Source organism: Dermacentor variabilis, chromosome 7, assembly GCF_050947875.1.
Source record: "Dermacentor variabilis isolate Ectoservices chromosome 7, ASM5094787v1, whole genome shotgun sequence".
Classification (NCBI taxonomy): Eukaryota; Metazoa; Arthropoda; class Arachnida; order Ixodida; family Ixodidae; genus Dermacentor; species Dermacentor variabilis.
Genome location: NC_134574.1, coordinates 109,055,781 through 109,074,083, shown reverse-complemented (window position 1 = coordinate 109,074,083; position 18,303 = coordinate 109,055,781). Strand labels below are relative to the sequence as shown.

Below are 18,303 nucleotides of genomic sequence, written 5' to 3'. Positions count from 1 at the left end.
AACTGGATTCACGCACTGGGCGTTCATCTGCCGCAGTACCAGGCAGATGAACCAAATGCAGTCCTGCATGTGGGAAAAACGTCCCGAACCTCCTGCCCTATTACGAGACACTGTTCCCGCCAGAGGTAGGTACATTCGCCAGCACGACGGCCGGCATCTACGTACCTGAGGGACCACGGCCTCGCTTATTTTTTCAAGTCTCGCCCACTGCCGTTCACCCTGAAGTATGGGGTCACCCAGGAGCTGCAACGGTTACAGCCAGAGGGAATCCTGATGCCCGCCAAGACGTCTGAGTGGGCTGCTGCCATCATTCCACTGGTCACGCGAGACGGCAGTGTGAGGATCTGATGGGATTTCAGGGTTACCACCAATACCATCGCTATCGTCGAGAAGTATATGCAGCTCCGGATTGAAGATGTCTTATCGATGTTGTTTGGGGGACAGAAGTACGCCAAGCTCGACTTCAGAGACGCTTACCAGCAATTGGTGCTCCAGGATGCCTTCCGGAAGTATGTCACGATATCGACAGCTTTGGGGCTCTTCCAGTACACGCGCGTAGGATTGGGCTAGGCCTCAGCACTAGCCATTTTAACGCGAAAGCATTAAGGAGCTCGTGCCGCAGAAAAACCGGCGTCGTCGGCGTCGGCGGCGTTGACCGTGAGCGAAACAGGCGACGCCTGTTGTCTGGCGACTTGCCTGGATTTGAGGCGCCGTCGACCCGGCATGGATGGTGGCAGAGCCTCAACCAGGCGCGAACTAATGGCATTTTATACATTGAGCCTGGACGTATTTTATTTGTATTGAATGAACAAACTGGAGGCAAGGGGTGTGAAGAGCATGTGATGCCCCCTCGGCATAATGTTCGCTGGAACGCCAGGGTCGGTGGCTCGCCAAGCTCAGTGCCTCGTCAGGCTCAGCGGCCTCAAGGCTCAGTGAGCCACATTGATCACCGCACCAAATACACACCGACGAGCGTAGCTGCTCGCGGTGAGTCAACGTTCCCCACCTCCAGGGTGCGGAGATTCTCTTTGACGTAGGGTGCCCCGAGCCACCATTCGTCCACGAACCCGGGCGGAACTTGACACCTGGGGTTCCTTAACGTGCACCTGAATCTAAGTATACGGGCCTATCTGAAATACTTCCCCATCGAAATGAAGCCACCGCAGCCCCGATCGAACCCATGACTTCAAGCTTATAGCGCGATATATATATATATATATATATATATATATATATATATATATATATATATATATATATATATATATATATATATATATATATATATATATATATATATATATATATATATATATATATCGCCATTCAGCGCCTTCGGCTGTGGGAGTTTTTTCTCGAAAGCCAACTCAACGTCTAAGCTTGAGAGGTTTTATTGTTATTGGTATGTTTTTCATGGTTACATTGCGCTTAGCTTTACAGGGACGATATTAATTGAAGGACAGGACGCGGACGTACGAAGCGCAAAAGCTGCGCTACGTACGTCCGCGTCCTGTCCTTCACTTAATATCGTCACTGTAAAACTACGCTCAATGTAGCCATGAACGTTCACCAACTAGCCCCCTTCATTGCTTTACTACATGGTTTGCTTTTGTTGTAGTTTTGTGCATACGGCTATCGCGTCCAAGCGGTAATCACATTATATATTGATTTCACGTTAATAGCGCTTTGGCTTAAATGTTGACGCCGTCTTTCGTAGCTTCTCAGCGTGTGCCGTTTTTTCCTTCTGTTCCGAAGATGAAATAGCCACGAGTGCGCGACAACTAAGGCCAGAGGACTGTCAACAAAAGAAACCAGTGCACTACCTACAGACCAAAAACATCGCGCACGGCAAGCGGACACTTCGATGTGCTAGTTGGCGAGGATTCATACCCAATTTAGGCAGCGCATTAAAACACACAAAATAGAGAACAGACAGGAAACAGTATATCCTGTTGTTCCCCTTATTATAATGCGTTAGCATTCTTTGAGTACTTCACACACTCTCCGGGGCTCTATCTGTGCATGTATGTTTGTGTCTAACCGCTTTCCTACCTACTTGGGTCACTGGGCAGTGAATGGTCCAATGGGTAGCGCATCGGGCTGCTGTACTGAGGCAACTGGTTTCGAAACCAAGCATCCGACCTACCTCAGTCGCGGATCGTGTGCCAATTTGTGCTTAAGTGCCGCTCCTCAACGAAGCTCTTTCAAGCCGACATGGGCTTCTGAAAATGCGGGACTAGGTAGGCACCACTGTTCGCAGAAACGCATTGCACGCCGACTTGATAGTCAGTGTGTGTCGGTCTTTAGTGAAAGCCTTTGACGCCAACTTTGCTAACTAGGTCACTAAGGTGTCGCACTAGAATGAAACAAAAAAGAATGCCGACTTCATGGCCAATGCTTGGCGGAATCGATCCGCCGTCACACGGGTTCCTCAAGGACAGCAAATTGATGTTTTAGCAGACTGGGCCAGAAATGGACTGGGTAAAGGTCGCTTTTCAATGAACGCCTTTCATTCCACCGCTTTAGCGGGCTGCGCTACGAATGCGTTAGGTATGTGATGCTCTTCAATGAGCCTCTCGCCTAGTTGGGCTAATGAGTATGTGCTACTGAGTGTGCGGCAAGCCAGGGAGCAATTCTACGCTTTCGCAGGCAACTGTGCACCAGGCTCCTCATCTCGGAGGCCAACCGCAGGCTCGTCCAGAAATGAGGGCAATGCCGGAGCTCGGTAGCTACATGACGCGTTTCTCAGGCGCCACGTATTTCAGAGACCACGTGCAGGCTTCGAGGGGACGGCGGTAGAAGGTGCCGTGTCTTCTTAGCGAAGTGCGAAAGAGGATCCCCGCTGCAGTACATGCCTCATACATGCCTCGTTTTTACTGTGGCAGTGCGTCGTGTCCCTGCATTGATTCTATGCTAACGCATTGCCGTCGGCAGTGATCGTAAAATGGGTTCTGCCGCAATTTTTTTACACTCATCTCGTCGCCCCACTTAGATCGGCTATTAATAATCTACTGCATATTCGGCAAAAATTGATTTTCAATATTCCCGCCCTGAAGGATAATCCTGACCATCCGCGCTTCGAAAATGGTGTAAGTATTTGATACAACGTGAACGAGTTCGACTTACCACGTTGGTCATAACCACGTGGAAAAGAAAGGAAACTTTGAGAACGTTATTTAGAACTACACAAATGAAGACGTCGCCAAGACCTATAGCACTAGGAGAGAGTACAGGATTCTCTTTCTTCGCACAGACAACCTTCTCGTCCCATAAGTCTCAGTGCATACTGGAGTTCCGAGAACGATGGATGCGTGTAGCCTGCATATATTCTTACGCCGGTGCTTGGTCTATCCTATGCCCTCTAACACGAGATGCAAGAAATATGCTCCCTTAAATTTTCAATCGTTCACTTCAAACAGCTCGGTGCAGGTGTCTCTTATTTGTTCACTAGAACCAGACATCTTCCGCCTTGGAAAGCAGTGCCAGCCTCGCAGATGTGAGAACCGTGCCCGTCCTTACGGCACACTCATTGCCCGCTTGAAAGTCAAGGCGTACTCCCCCCCCTCCCCCATCTTTAGCACTACATAAAAGGCCTCACACATTCGGTGAATGGCTGACAGACGACCTACGTGAGCGCGATAGCGGAGCATGGATGGATGAATGAACGGATGGGCGGTTGTATGGATGGATCTTTCCCAGTGATCTGCACACAAATTTTCCTGGCTGATGGGTGATTGCCCCAGGTGCTGGACCATGCCTGTAGCGCCGGTGGCTGTTTAACGACACGGTCTTCGTGTTTTCGTGTAGTGACCTGTCCGTATGTACTGTACTAGTTGATATCTTTTGCTTGCATTTTTTTATTTATTGCGTATTCTTGTCTGAGTAATGCATTTTGGACATTGGGGTAACCTTCTCTAAAGAAGTCATCCTTCCCATTGATTGTTGTTATGGTTGACGCCTTTAAGGTCTGGCACATGCTCAGGAGTGCGGTTCGGCCGAGGTTGACCAGGTCATCATAATGCAAGTCCTTGCGTCCTGTTGACTTGCTGGTAGATGCTACCAAAATTTACCTAAGAATGGTTATAAACTCAAAAGAAAAAGTGCTTGAAAATCATCGTGCTAATTTTTTGACATTTGGCTAAGTAGAAAAAATCACGTGTAGCCGCGTCACCACCATCGTTGTCATAGTGATCATCACCATCATTATCGTTTATACTGCAAAAAAAAACATCTCGCAGAAATCTGCAATTACTCTTGCCCTGCACCAGCTGACCACACCTTCTGTCTGCAAATTTCCTCATTTCTTCACACCACCTAATCCTCTGACGCGCTCGATTGCGCTTTCCTTCCATTGGAACCAATTCTGTAGCTGCAACAGACCACCTTCTCTACGCACTACTTGCTTCAACGATGTGATCAATAATAAAGGAAGGAACCGAGCATCATTTGCTCCTCAGTGTAGTTCCAAATTTTTTGCAAAATTTTCAGCAGACCTTCCCTTACATTCTTTGTTTTAATTATTTTATTTGCACTCTTCCCTTTAACAGCCGACTTCATTTTCGGTACTCGGTAGTGGGTAAGCGCTAGGGTTTGGGGCCCAAGCAGCTCTCGTGCTTCACGAGACGCGTTCAAATTAGAAAATAAAAAGGCCACTACCGGATTCGTTTCTGTGTCCACGACGGTTGGCCCCCATCGAGTTCGCCAGAGTCCTTTGCCCGTCTGATTCCCCAAGAAACCCGAGAACATGGGTAAGCATGCAAACGCGTTCACGCGTTTCTCGCTCTTCTGTAGCATTCTTTCTTCCCAATGTCGAGTAGAAATACGTACACGATTGGAGGATGGACAATAACCGTTATTAGTTCTCGCGTTCGCCGTGTTGTGTTACAGCGGCATCAACTGGTCTCGTGTCGTGTACTAACGCCTTTAATTGGCGACTCAGGACTTTAAAAAGAAGAAATTGTTCCCGATGTTACATCACCCAGGGGTGCTATAACGTAAAACTATTCAAAATTTTCTATTGCAATTCTGCTATCAGCCCTCCGCGATTGGTCAAAAACTTTTTTCGACCACCCCCCACTTCACCTGTCTGTCACGCGACGTCGCGGAAACCGCAATGCCTCCCCATCTGATATGATGTGTACACACTGATTATGCATGATTTGACAGAAAAAAATAAGAACAGTTATTTCTGATTCGACCCCTTTTCGCCATTAGCCCTCGGCTATTGGTAAAAAGTTTTCGGGCCGCACCCACTTCACCTGCCTGTCACACGACGTCACAAAACCACACAAACTCGGCGCGTCAAAGTGACGTGTACGCGATAAAGATACATTATTATGCCGAACAAAAGTGAATTTTTTTCGGAATAGCCGCAGGCTGCCCTGTTCCGAAAGGAATAAAAGATGGCTGCTCCCGATCGCTGAGACGCTGGCTACTCGGACCTGCCGGAGAGCATGGGTGTATTTGCGTGTAATAAAACATCTTGCGTGACCGTGTAACGTTTTCAAGCACTTTCGGCACGTTTACTACCTCATTCAGCCAACTCTTCTTTGCTGAGGGTAAGTTTTAGCGTCATTCTTAAGCTTCCGTTACATGCCGCCGCGATTTGCGACCAGCCAGCACAAGTTAAGTAAGGGAAAGCCGACCAATCGCAGACGTCGGCACAACCCTCTTCATCCGGTTATCGACTTTCAGTGCAGTGGCTCGGCCCCATCCAATGCCTCTCCACTTGAGCGTTCTCCTCGCCTCTTGTCAGCCACTTAGATACGACAAGCCGCTCAGTGTAGGCAATGTTATTCGTTTTTCAAGCAAACAAAAGTGACCTCCTATGAACGAGGAGAGCGTTTGATTGGTCTGTTCAGACAACCCTGCGTGTGACCGCCCGGTGCTTGCGTCGGTGGTTACGCAAATTTGACGTCAGGAAATTGGAATGGAAAGATATTGGAATAGTTTTACGTTATAGGGCCCCAGAGTGTGTATATATATATATATACATATATATATATATATATATATATATATATATATATATATATATATATATATATATATATATATATATATATATATATATATATATATATATATATATTGGAGGAGCTTCACGATTCCCTCGCCTATTGTTTTCTATGCCAAACCAATTTAAAGTCTTTACATAAGGAGTATAAATTGTCAAACATTGGCAATAAGGCTGATTGTGTATTTTCTCCAAATTAGTAAAATCTCCTCTTTTGACAACATAAAGGCTGGAAGAGGGGGTCTCGATGTTCTCAATTGCATTGGCTATCTAAAAAGAAGTAAATTAGGAAACCTACGTTCATTACATATATAATCACTAACAGAATCCTGATCCATAAGAAAGGGGACGCCAAAGACTTGAATAATTATAGACCGATCAGCTTTGTGTCCGTTGCCTACAAAGTATTTACTAAGGTAATAGAATCAGGAACACCTTAGACTTCCGTCAACCAAAGGACCAGGCAGGATTCCGTAAGGGCTACTCAACAATAGACCATATTCACACTATCAATCAGGTGATAGAAAAATGTACAAAATATAAGCAACCTTTATATATAGCTTTCATTGATTACGAGAAAGCGTTTGATTCAATCGAAACCTCAGCAGTCATGGAGGCATTGCGGAATCAGGGTATAGACGAGCCGTATGTAAAATGCGGAAGGGTATCTATAGCGGCTCCACAGCCACCGTAGTCCTCCACAAAGAAAGCAACAAAATCCCAATAAAGAAAGGCGTCAGGCAGGGAGATACGATCTCTCCAATGCTATTCACTGCGCGTTTACAGGAGGTATTCAGAGGCCTGGATTGGGAAGAATTGGGGATAAAAGTTAATGGAGAATATCTTAGTAACTTGCTATTCACTGACGAGATTGCCATGCTTAGTAACTCAGGGGACTAATTGCAATGCATGCTCACTGACCTGGAGAGGGAAAGCCGAAGGGTGGGTCTAAAAATTAATCGGCAGAAAATTAAAGTAATGTTTAACAGTCTCGGAAAAGAACAGCAGTTTACGATAGGTAGTGAGGCACTGGAAGTGGTAAGGGAATACATCTACTTAGGGCAAGTAGTGACTGCGGATCCGGATCATGAGACTGAAATAATCAGAAGAATAAGAATTGTCTGGGGTGCGTTTGGCAGGCATTCTCAAATGATGAACAGCAGGTTGTCATTATCCCTCAAGAGAAAAGTTTATAACAGCCGTGTCTTACCAGTACTCACGTACGGGGCAGAACCCTGGAGGCTTACGAAAAGGGTTCTTCTTAATTTGAGGACGACGCAACGAGCTACGGAAAGAAGAATGATAGGTGTAACGTTAAGGGATAAGAAAAGAGCTGATTGGCGGAGGGAACAAACGCGAGGTAATGATAACTTCGTTGAAATCAAGGAAAAGAAATGAGCATGGGCAGGACACGTAATGAGGAGGGAAGATAACCGATGCTCATTAAGAGTTACGGAAAGGATTCCAAGGGAAGGGAAGCGTAGCAGAGGGCGGCAGAAAGTTAGGTGGGCGGATGAGATTAAGTTTGCAAGGACAACATAGCCACAATTAGTACATGACCGGGGTAGTTGGAGAAGTGTGGGAGAGGCCTTTGCCCTGCAGTGGGCGTAACCAGGCTGATGATGAGGATGAATCGCGAACCGTATTCAGAAGTTATCAATCTGCTTGCACAATTAGCAATATTGAGCGCAGTCCGATTTATACTCCGCCACACTAAACAAAAATGTGGGCCGATAAAGCACAAAACTATTCCAATCTGCTTTTATCCCAAATCAGCCATTAGGCCTCCGTGATAGGTCAGAATGATTCGAGTCCAGCCCATATGCGCGAGTGCCATTTCGATATGGGGAGAGCCCGTAAAATTTTCAGCATCACGGAGGGCTAATGGCCGATTTGGGATAAAAACAGATTGGAATTGTTTTGCGTTAAACAGGCTACGGTCAAGTCAAGGACGAGCTCTACAGAATGACATTGAATTGAGAGGCCTTGACACGAGGTTTTATTCTGTATGTGCTGGAAATATTTTAAATTTCACAATATTAGAAGTGCGGTAAGAGAACTTCGAAATGCTCGAATGGATTTATCATCTAGGAACAAGAAATGAATTTAGATAACTGCATTAATTACGTGCATAATTATAAAACGTGCTCGTTACCTAGAGGCTATCAACGTCCATACTCAATTACCAAGCATAAGGTCAGTCCGATATGAGTGAAGAGGTGTCGCTGTCTGCCGGATACCTGTGGAACTACCATTCGCGTGGGCATTGCTCGTGGCCACGTCTGCCCGCTAATAGTGTGAGGACGTGCGTGTATGACCTGCGTGTCTTCACGTTGTCTGTTTATTCCTTCGTTCCAGTGCGCCCACATTTAGCTTGTCTTTCTTCTTCGGCGTTGAGCGGAAGCAGCGAGTCTTTTAATAATTTCGCCGTTTTTCTTTGCCGAGTGAAACCTGTGTTATATGTTGCCATCCTCCGTTTGTCACAGAGAGTCCAGATTTATTGCGATTAGCATTCTTTGAGAAATCCACTCATTCTTCTGCATACGTACGTACCTGACCACTTTCACGCCAGGTTGGGTCACTGTGTCTGAATGGGTAGAGTGTCCAGCTGCTGTGCTGAGAAAAATGGAACCGGTCTGCAAACCAACCGGTCGACCAGCTTGGGACACTGGGCATGGTCCACTCTTCAACGACCCTCAAAGACGACAACTTCGGTCACTGGATATGTGTCGCTGGGTAGTTAGTTGCTCTTCAATGAAGTCTTTGACGCCATCCCGGGTTATGGGTCAGTGCCGCTGGGTATGTGGTGTTCTTCAAGCAACCTCGTCGAGGATGTACTTACGCATTCTTATGCATAGTTTAGGTATGGTGCAGGGCACTAGGTCTTAGCTGTATATTGATCTCAAGATTATTGTACATAATGGTTACGCGCCCAGCTTTAACTGTGTCTGACTCATTCTGTAAGTGAGCCGGACGCAAATTATAGAATTCGGTTGTGATGTCGCTGCAGAGGGTGTATTTTGTCTTGAGAGATTATTATAAGTGATTTGGCGCGTTTGAAAAACTCACAGAAGCATGAAAAAAGTGTCAATACAGAACGTTATTTCTTTTTCGCAGCGTAATTTCCCTGTTTCCTAACTGTTCTTCAGAACATTATGCTTTCTTAATTCGAACATCTCACGATGGAGTGCAGTATTTTACCTTATTACAACAGTCAGCGCACCATTGGTGGAGTACCAGTCTAAATCACTAACAGCCAAACGTACGCCATCTTTTGATTGCCGCGCGTATAAAGCGGGCCACCTTTTGAAATAATTTCAGCGATGGTGTTGCAGCATATTCTAGGTCGCTCTAGGGCCTAATATAGCTGACACACACACACAGACACACACAAACATACACACACACTCACACACACACACAGACACACACACACACGCACACACACACACACACACGCGCACACACACACCCACACCCCCCCCCCACACACACACACACCCACAACCCCCCCCCCCCCCACACACACACACACACACGCACGCACACACACACACACGCACACACACACACACACACGACGCATCGACAGCGCTTACGTCAGCAGCATTGTTTTGAAGCGTACTAAAAGAAGGATACCAAAACTTATCAAGCGACATTTGCTACACTGTCAGTTGTGTTAGTCATTTCGACAAGCCTCCCCACTGGTTATAGGGTATTTACCACATTTCGTTGCGTCGTAAATTTGTCGGGAAGCTGCAGAAAGGCAGCTATGTATTTTAATGATGACTGCATTGGTCCACTGAACACGGCCTAGCGGAAAGCAGTTTCCGGTCGCTTCAGATCTATCAAATAGAAAATATATGGTGCCATCGACTTTCTACCGTGCTCCATATCGGTTTCCAGCGGCACGGAGCCTTCTCGATAGTGAAGCCTGAGAGAGAGAGAGAGATTGCGCAAGCCGAGCGTTCAGCTGCTCCCAGAGCAATGTGAGTACCCACGTGATCGAGATTGTCTCGGACCTCGCTAACGCTCCCAGCTCGAAGGTGAGAGCGCCCACCGAGCGTCTTCCAGTTGGAGCACGGCGCTCTGGATGAACCAGACGAAATGTGCACCTCGAGTGCTCGATTTTGGCCTGCCGAATGTAAGCCGCACAGCGAAAGTGCTCTAGAGCTCTTGAAACGGACCACTGCTCCATCTTTGCTGTGCACCGACTCGCGCTAACGGCGTCTTTGCCTTCACTAAACTGTTGCTTTTTTGAGGACCCATGATGCTGTTCACTGAAGCAGCTGGTACCATTTGTAGTAACGCTCTTCTTGGTACTCGCAGCCTATTACCCAGAACAAGCGTACGCGGAAGTGCCGGCGTACCCGGAAGCGGCGGCGTACCCGGAAGCAGCGGCGTACCCGGAAGCGGCGGCGTACCCAGAGTACTCTGCATTCCAGGAGTATGCGGATTTCGGCAGCCAGCACGGTAAGCGAGAAGTTAGGCGTTCGAAGGATCAGGCGCCGTATTCACAAAACTCTTCATTGGGGAGCGCTTTTTGCCGTTGGCCTACTGCCTTTACCCGTAATATGTCTAGCCATCAGGATTCGGTGGAATTTTGTCTTACGAACAATATGAACGTAAGAACTTTTCCTGTGGGTACGGGCGCGCAGCCTGTATTCACAAAATTCCGCGAGTCAACCAACCCCTTGGCGGCCCATTCAGTGCAACCAGCTTGCTTGTATATGAAGCTTACTTGACCCAACTTTACTGGGTTCATCTAAACGTAACTCCGATGTTATAGACTTTTTTTCCGCTTCCATTTCGCTATCGGCGATCCTTCGGAAGGGAAAGATTTTGTTTAGAGAACATTCCTTCGAGCAGTTCAATAATGTCGACAACTGACTTCAAAGTGCTGAATTGCATTACGGGCCTGAGTAGCTTCGTTATTTTCGCACATGTGCGCATGTTACTCCCTCTCTAAACGTTCACTATATTGATTGTCGATTGGTAAAAGTAACGTCACTTTAATGGCTGTAATATTAGTATTTAGTTGCGGAAAGAAAAAAAAAGGCCTCCTCTATTAGGCGCAAAGATGCATCTTTCCGCAGTGCGTTTTTTACTCATCCTGTTCTTCTTTTTTTTTTCTTTTTACATCAGGTGCTTATCCACTTGCGGGAAATACCCCACGTAAGACTTTGTCTATAAATGATTGTGCAAAACATTTCGGAGTAGTCGCTCTACGTTGGCGGAGTGCTACACTCACGCGATCACAGGAAGAAATAAAGACGGGCAGAAATAACGAAAAAGAAAGGGAAAACAGCACAAGTCCGCGATTTCTTCGGCTCTGTACTCATTTCTGCGGTAGCAGCATTGTCCTACGAAAAAAAAAGCAACACCTTATTCGTTTGTTAGTTTTGATTGTCTGCTTCTTTGTCATATAAAAACGTCCGCCGCACGTGCAACTAGGGCAGACCCCAGCGGTTAGTGCGGTTTCTTAGAGCAGACTTACTATGTAAACATATAGTTTAGTCCAACAATAAAAAGGTAGTATTTATTATAATACTTGAAAGGTAATAAGAACTTGTGGCAGTACAGGAAGGGCAGTGTGGAATAGATAATTTTTGACCTGTTCTTTGTCAAGCACCCATTCTCCTTTCTTTATAAGACAGTAAACCGGGTAGTTAAAATCCAAATACGTACTAGACCGACTTCAACATTCTCAGACCCCCTCTTCTAAGGAGACTATATTTATTTAAGTACAATAGAAAGCCCCATAAGAACTTTTTTGCACTTGTTTGGACCAATGCTTAAACCAACCTCGTTTATTTCTTTTTTTTGCCAAGGGTGATTGGAGATTTGGCAATTGAAACAATAATATCTGCTGAATGAGAGCTGTCCTACTCAGAGATCACCTACACAGAGTGCCCCTGCCAACATTAGCCGAGGGGTTGAAAGAAAGCAAAGATTTAGAAAGGATGACGCGAAATAGTTATAATTTTTATATAAGTATTTTGGGACCTCCCTCTGTACTCCCTTTGTAATTATAGTAACGTCTAAGTATAATACATTTCATTGACGGATTGATTGAAAACCTAGTATGTTTGGTTTCCAGACGTTTGATGACCGAACCATCAGTCCTAAGATTGTACCTTGCACCATGTTACCTCAACCTTTTTTTGTTTTGCATAGCTTGGATAACAGTAGCTGAGACAACGTATATATTTGGTCGGAATATTATTAGCACTGTTTCTTTATTTTCGTTTCTTTTATTCAACACAGCCAAATTTTTGTTTGCGTTGTGAAGTACGAAAACGTCCCACATGCTTGACGTTACTGTGGCATGATACTTCAATTGACCTTCAAATTTAAATTATAGTATCTTTTTCTATTGGTTTTTTTGTGCATGACTGTGAAGGCCGCAAGTGAGAAGGCAGGAAATTTCTTAAAGGCTGCGTGCTTCTTAGGCACAATGAGCCATTTTGAATGTCCGGTAGGAAACAGTGAGATGGAATCCGAGGCTGGGACTTCTACAGCTGTCGTCATGAGCGAAGTGAGGCAGTGCCACTTGTAAGATTTAAGTGAATTCATTTTCTCTGTACATTTGCAGTACTATCACAAATGCACTTGGCGCCTCTGAATAGTGTGAGCTATTGTGTAAATTATGTGGCGTTGCCGTTATGACGTCTTGGTTGGCATTAACGTGGTCCAGGCTTTCTACGGTGTTTTTCAAAGAGCTATTCGTGGCGCATTATCTATTGTGGGAATGTGCCAAGTTCGAGACTTGTCATCGTCATTGTCACGTAGGCCTTATTGTGCCACAGAAAGCTGGTTTCACGAGCATCACAAGGAAGAAGTGCTCGCAAACATGCCGCCATCTCGTTAAGAAGAATTTATGAGTGATGCGATGGGCACTGCAGCAAACGCTGCACGGCCCATGATCGTCGTAAGTGTAGTGCGATAGTGTAGACACTAGCTAAACCGGCACTACTAACTAGCAAAACACCACTAGCTCGTAACAATGACCACTTCGGACACTTGGCGCACATCCAGTGAAAAGAAAACCTACACAAAGCAGGTCAAAGGCAAACAAATAAAGAAAAAAAAATAAATAAACTTTTAACATTCAAGTGAGCCGGGAATCGTTCAAGTTTCATTTCATGGGTTTTTTATATGAAATATTTTTATAGCAACAATGACAAGCAGTTAGAGACCTCTGGGTATGCAATAAGGACAATCTTGAAGAAGCAAGCTGCAATATGCCTCGGCGATTATCTATATGCCAGCAAAGACGCGTTCAAAATATTTATCCTGACTCTTCCTGTACTCCGAAGGTTCTGGTTGTGTCAATAAGACGTTCTCGCTGTCGCAAACGCGATAACAATGTGAGCTAACCTAACACAGGAAAGCTTAAACAAGTTAATGTTCATAGTTACCGAATGTTGCTTCTTATATAGTTTTCTTTGGAGGCTACATGCAGAAGCGTTATCCTCAGATATTATTGAAGTAGGCCCTGAACTTATTTTGTAAACCGTCCTGAATCAATAGATCAGCTAAGTAGGCATCATAGCGATTGTTTTCATTCTGTGTGTCAACTCCCGTAAAGGCACTAAATGAATTTGAGCTTTTTTCTTTCTTTCCAGCTAAACCTGAGTAAGTTCACTGCCACAATGGTCTGCGCAATAATAATGTTACGCTCGTTATAGCAAAAAGATTGCGAGTGGGAATGTTGTGGAATCCGTCTTTATGACTGGTTGAGAGAATTTGTAAAAGCAGCTTAGGAAAAACCGAAGTCATTCTATTTTTCCGCAACATGCATTTAGAGGGTAGACAAATAGTAGAAAGATTTCCAAATATCACGATTTTAACTAAAACTGGCCGAAGTACGCTTATTCTTTAGTTAAAAAACAGTCGTTTCTCTTTAATGTCACCTTCTTTTTTTCTTTCTATGATCACCCGCACACTCCGCGTGGTTTCGTGAGATCATCAGCCACAGCAACAATCTGACATCACTGGATGACGTCAGCATCAAATCACTCTCGTCTTCTGAACATCGCGTTTCGAGCACCTAATACAGAAGCAAAACAAAACTAAATGTGGCACATATTAATTCACAGATTTCACCTCCTCGTCTTCAAAAACGTAACTGTGAACGTTATGGCCTTTCCCCACATTCTTGAATAATCAGTCTTCAACTCATTGTAACTGCGAGCGCAGGACTTCGATACGGAATACGCAAGAAATAAAATGCAAATTCATTTTCAGTTCCAGTAAATGAAGAAGCAGCTTCTAAGTGCTTCTACATTTTGTACCTGGAAGCAATTGCTGGCACCCCCCCCCCCCCCTGATGACGTGTCTATAGTCGCGCTTTGTTTTCACTCTATTTCCTTATAGCTTCCAGGACATGACGTGCAATGAGAAAGTGGTTACAGGTAGAAAAGTGTGACACTAAGTGCCCGTAACACTTTTCTCGCTCTCTCGGTCGGTGTTCACTCGGTGCTAGGTGTATAAACGGGCCCCGCATTAAAAAAAAAATCCCCAAAACAGGCAGCTACCACTAACAGCCTGACTGATATTTGAAAAAGAAAGCGATCATATTGGGTACATCTTCGCAGAGTTCGAGCTTTGTGGTAATAAATCTGTACCTTCCTGAGCACTTCAGTTATTTCAGTGAGGCTCCGTAGCGCGGAACGAAAGCGCACCAACACAAGGCCTCTCGCGCACTTCCTGTTCCTCATTTATGCGGGCAGCTGACATTGAACTGCGAAGCAACACCAAAAACCGAATGGAGAAAAATACAGGAACACAGCGGGCTTGTGGAACCTTGCAGAATCGCGGCTAAATTTTAAGCGATGCTCCTTCTTTTGAGCAGCTGCGTTTAAACCTACAGCTGCCTCAAATGAAACCGCACACGTTCGGACGTCGGCCGCATATGGCTCGCCCATTTGGATCCTCGGGCGCATATAAAATACACTTTCATGCACTTTCTTACGGAATTTGTCTGCAGAGGCGATATCTTATCCACACTCGTTTGCCATGGTAAACAGGTGTCCCATTTCCCACTTTAGTGGTTCAATTTGACTTCGATGGCATATATATTTCTCTCATGATGGCGAATAAAATTGTGTGCTGCTTGTAAGATACACAGATAACGCGCCAGATTGCTTGCATTCGTAGTTGATTTTGAAAGGCTGTGACTAATCGAAAACTCTGCCTATGCATCACCAATAACCTGCCCCACGTATTTTCACCAAAAGTAAACAGGGTGTTTCTCTTAGACTTATATATATATATATATATATATATATATATATATATATATATATATATATATATATATATATATATATATATATATATATATATATATATATATATATAGTATTTAGCAATTTTTTGCGTTTTTAGTTTAGTTTTTAGTTTTTTTTTAGTTTCAGGATTATATCAGAGATACTGAGTGCGAATCTCCTACACCGCATGGCAAAAGGAAAGCAAAAATACTAAACCAAAGCACGGTTCAGCAATTATATGCCACGCTTCAATTTGAGCCTTATAAACGTTAATTGCGAACGCATTACACAACACGTGCTCCTCATTTGCATCAAATGCAAACTCGCTGCACGTGACGCACAGGTATCTCGGGACATAGGGAAACTTTGCTGATAACGGCGGTATAAGGTGCTTTCAAACACTCGCTTAAGTAATAATTTGCAAAAACTGTTAATAACTGACACTCCCGACACTGGACACGTCTCCCGCATAGGATTCTTCCCGTGTCAAAAAACAAGTTCAATTTTGTGGCATGGTAAATTCTTTCAGAACAGTCGGCAAAATTCCTGCGCGGTTCGTAATAGGCGCTTCTACATAAGTAACTTTGCACAAAGACTGCTGTTACCATTTACAATCCAAACCTTCAACACATGTAACCCTAATGGCCTCACCCCCTCCCCCCGTTCTGCGAAAATATGCAATTGCTACTTCCTTTGGGCCTCTCACGACAGCGGGGAAACTGTCCAAACGTTTCATATAACGTACCCAAAGAGGCAGAAATCCGCGGTTTATAAATTTTTTCTCATCTACTTATTGACCCAAATTCCTTGAAATTTGCCTTGCCATTGCCTTTATCATATTGCTATTATTGATGTTACGTATTGCTTATGTTGCGCATTGGTATTGGTTTGTGTATGGGAACCGCAAAGCGTGTGGTTGATGTGCGGCCTTGGCTCCTTTGGTAAAAAATTCTTTCAAAAGTGCTCGAAAGCGTTATACGCTGCTAAAGTGGCAGACGAGTAAGTCATATGTCGGCAAAGTTTAAGAGTGTTATTTTCAAGCTAAGACAACTGAACTTTCTCATGCAGCAGCTCCGAAGAAACTGCTCCGATGGAAAGTACGCTGCCTTAGGTCGAATAACTTTGCTGTCTTTCTTTTTTTTTTTTGCCTTTTGAAATTTCACAACCGCGCTTATTTTGAAATTCTCACTTTGAGAGGTGCAAATTATCATCCTCCCGACTCTAGCACGAAGTTGCAATCGCTGCACGAATCTTTCGACTTCACGACCCACCTTATGGTTTTCCGCAGAACACATTCGCCAATCGATATTTTGTTTCGCATACCTCAGTGTGCAACGACATGTCCCTTTCCACTCCCAGGGAAGAAGGCACGGGCATAAGATACTTGCTTGCCGTGTGCGGCCTGATCATAATATTTGCACTCGCCACAGCTGCCGTGCTCTTCCTGTTGGCGTACCCGGATGGCAGTAAGTATGCATGGTTCTAACTGATATTGTGAAATCGCCAATAAAAAAAGACTCTTGGAAATACATCATTCTAATATAGACACGAGTACAGAGCATTACGCCAATAGGCAGTGCTAGAAACGTACACGTTTACTGAATAGCGCCATTAGCCCATTAGCCTTCCACGATGTTAATTTAGTTTTCTCACGCTCGGTCGCTCACTACCTCTCAACTTTCACGCATCCTCGAAAACACAATAAGGTGAGTATCTCTCGATAGCCCTTTATTATGTAATTCTTTGAGCCCAACTGCCACAATACTGTGAACTGTTGGCAAAGGCAAGTTTCCGTGCGTAATTATACGTTTGAAACCCGAGTGAATGGGCCCTGTAAGGCTCGCAAAAGAGGCGCATTTTTTATACCAAAACAAGAAAGAAATTGCAATGCCGCTCATTATTATCACACGCGTGAAGTGACGCAATGGCCCAGAATGCATGGCTACTCGGCATTAACTTTAGTTTGTCGCCGCCCACGGATGCCAGTGGCAACATACTGGATGCCGCACAATAAAAATAAAAAAACGGAGGCGACGTGCCGTGGTCAGCGTCATACTTAGTGCATATAATGAGATGGGCATATTAGGAAAATTAAACATACGTGGTCAGCGTCATACTTAGTGCATATAATGAGATGGGCATATTAGGAAAATTAAACATACGCGGGCTCTGTGGCTTTACCAAAATTGATTCAATAGTATACACTACTCGCTTATAACCGATTTATGTAAACTACAATTTCATTGCATTTGTTCTTTAAATGCGCTCTGACGCCATATTTTACCAAAACAATTCTCCATCGTGCCGCGTTCCTCGTACAGAAAACGAAAACACTAGGCAAGATGAGTGAAATTCATGCTTTCGATATGCCGAAAGTAATCGCTTTTTACGTTGTTGCTATTGTTTTGAATTTATTCGTTAAAACATTGTAGTCTGGCCACTCGAATTTTCGAAGCTGCTGGCGTAACAATGCGAACGTTTCTTTAACTACAGCTGCATAGAAGGTGAGGCCACTCGCTTGCTTAGTCTGCTGTTTCGTAGACTATGTGGTTTGAACGCAGAATCTGCGAATTAGTAGGACGAAATATGGTGTTCTATATTAAGGTTAACAAAATCTAAAAAAAGTTGCCAGCCACACGAAGGAGACTTCCACTCCTTAATAGGAATTACTGCAATGAACGCAAATTTTTTGCACGTGAATTCGAAATGCTCATTTTTAATTATTAGCAGAGCTTAGCTAAATAATCTTTAGGCTATAGTACTTGCACGGCACATTTCGCAGTTTAAAAATTGTAGGCGATTAATTCGTAAGCCATATTCAATGGCAACAAATTTAGAGCACGACGTCAGTTTCGGGATATGCGTTCTCGAAATTTGAGACAAAATAAATTTGCCGTTCAAGATATTTTGCTTCAATTCATAAAAGAAAAGTTTTTGTAAAAAAGAAAGCAAATGAGACAGCGCATCTTTACGGAACTCTGAGTGCATGGTTATCTGAAAACTAGTTTTACA

General features: G+C 44.4%; 1 protein-coding gene across 1 annotated transcript in view; it reads left to right on the top strand.

The window, feature by feature from the left end:
- Positions 1 to 426: 426 nt before the first annotated feature.
- The window catches only part of LOC142588777 (uncharacterized), a 67,186-nt gene continuing 49,309 nt past the window's right edge, over positions 427 to 18,303 (top strand). The window contains exons 1-5 of the mRNA XM_075700595.1: positions 427 to 509; positions 878 to 987; positions 10,346 to 10,489; positions 13,645 to 13,654; positions 16,651 to 16,757. Coding sequence (XP_075556710.1) covers positions 427 to 509; positions 878 to 987; positions 10,346 to 10,489; positions 13,645 to 13,654; positions 16,651 to 16,757 — 454 coding nt within the window. The remainder of the gene's footprint in view (positions 510 to 877; positions 988 to 10,345; positions 10,490 to 13,644; positions 13,655 to 16,650; positions 16,758 to 18,303) is intronic.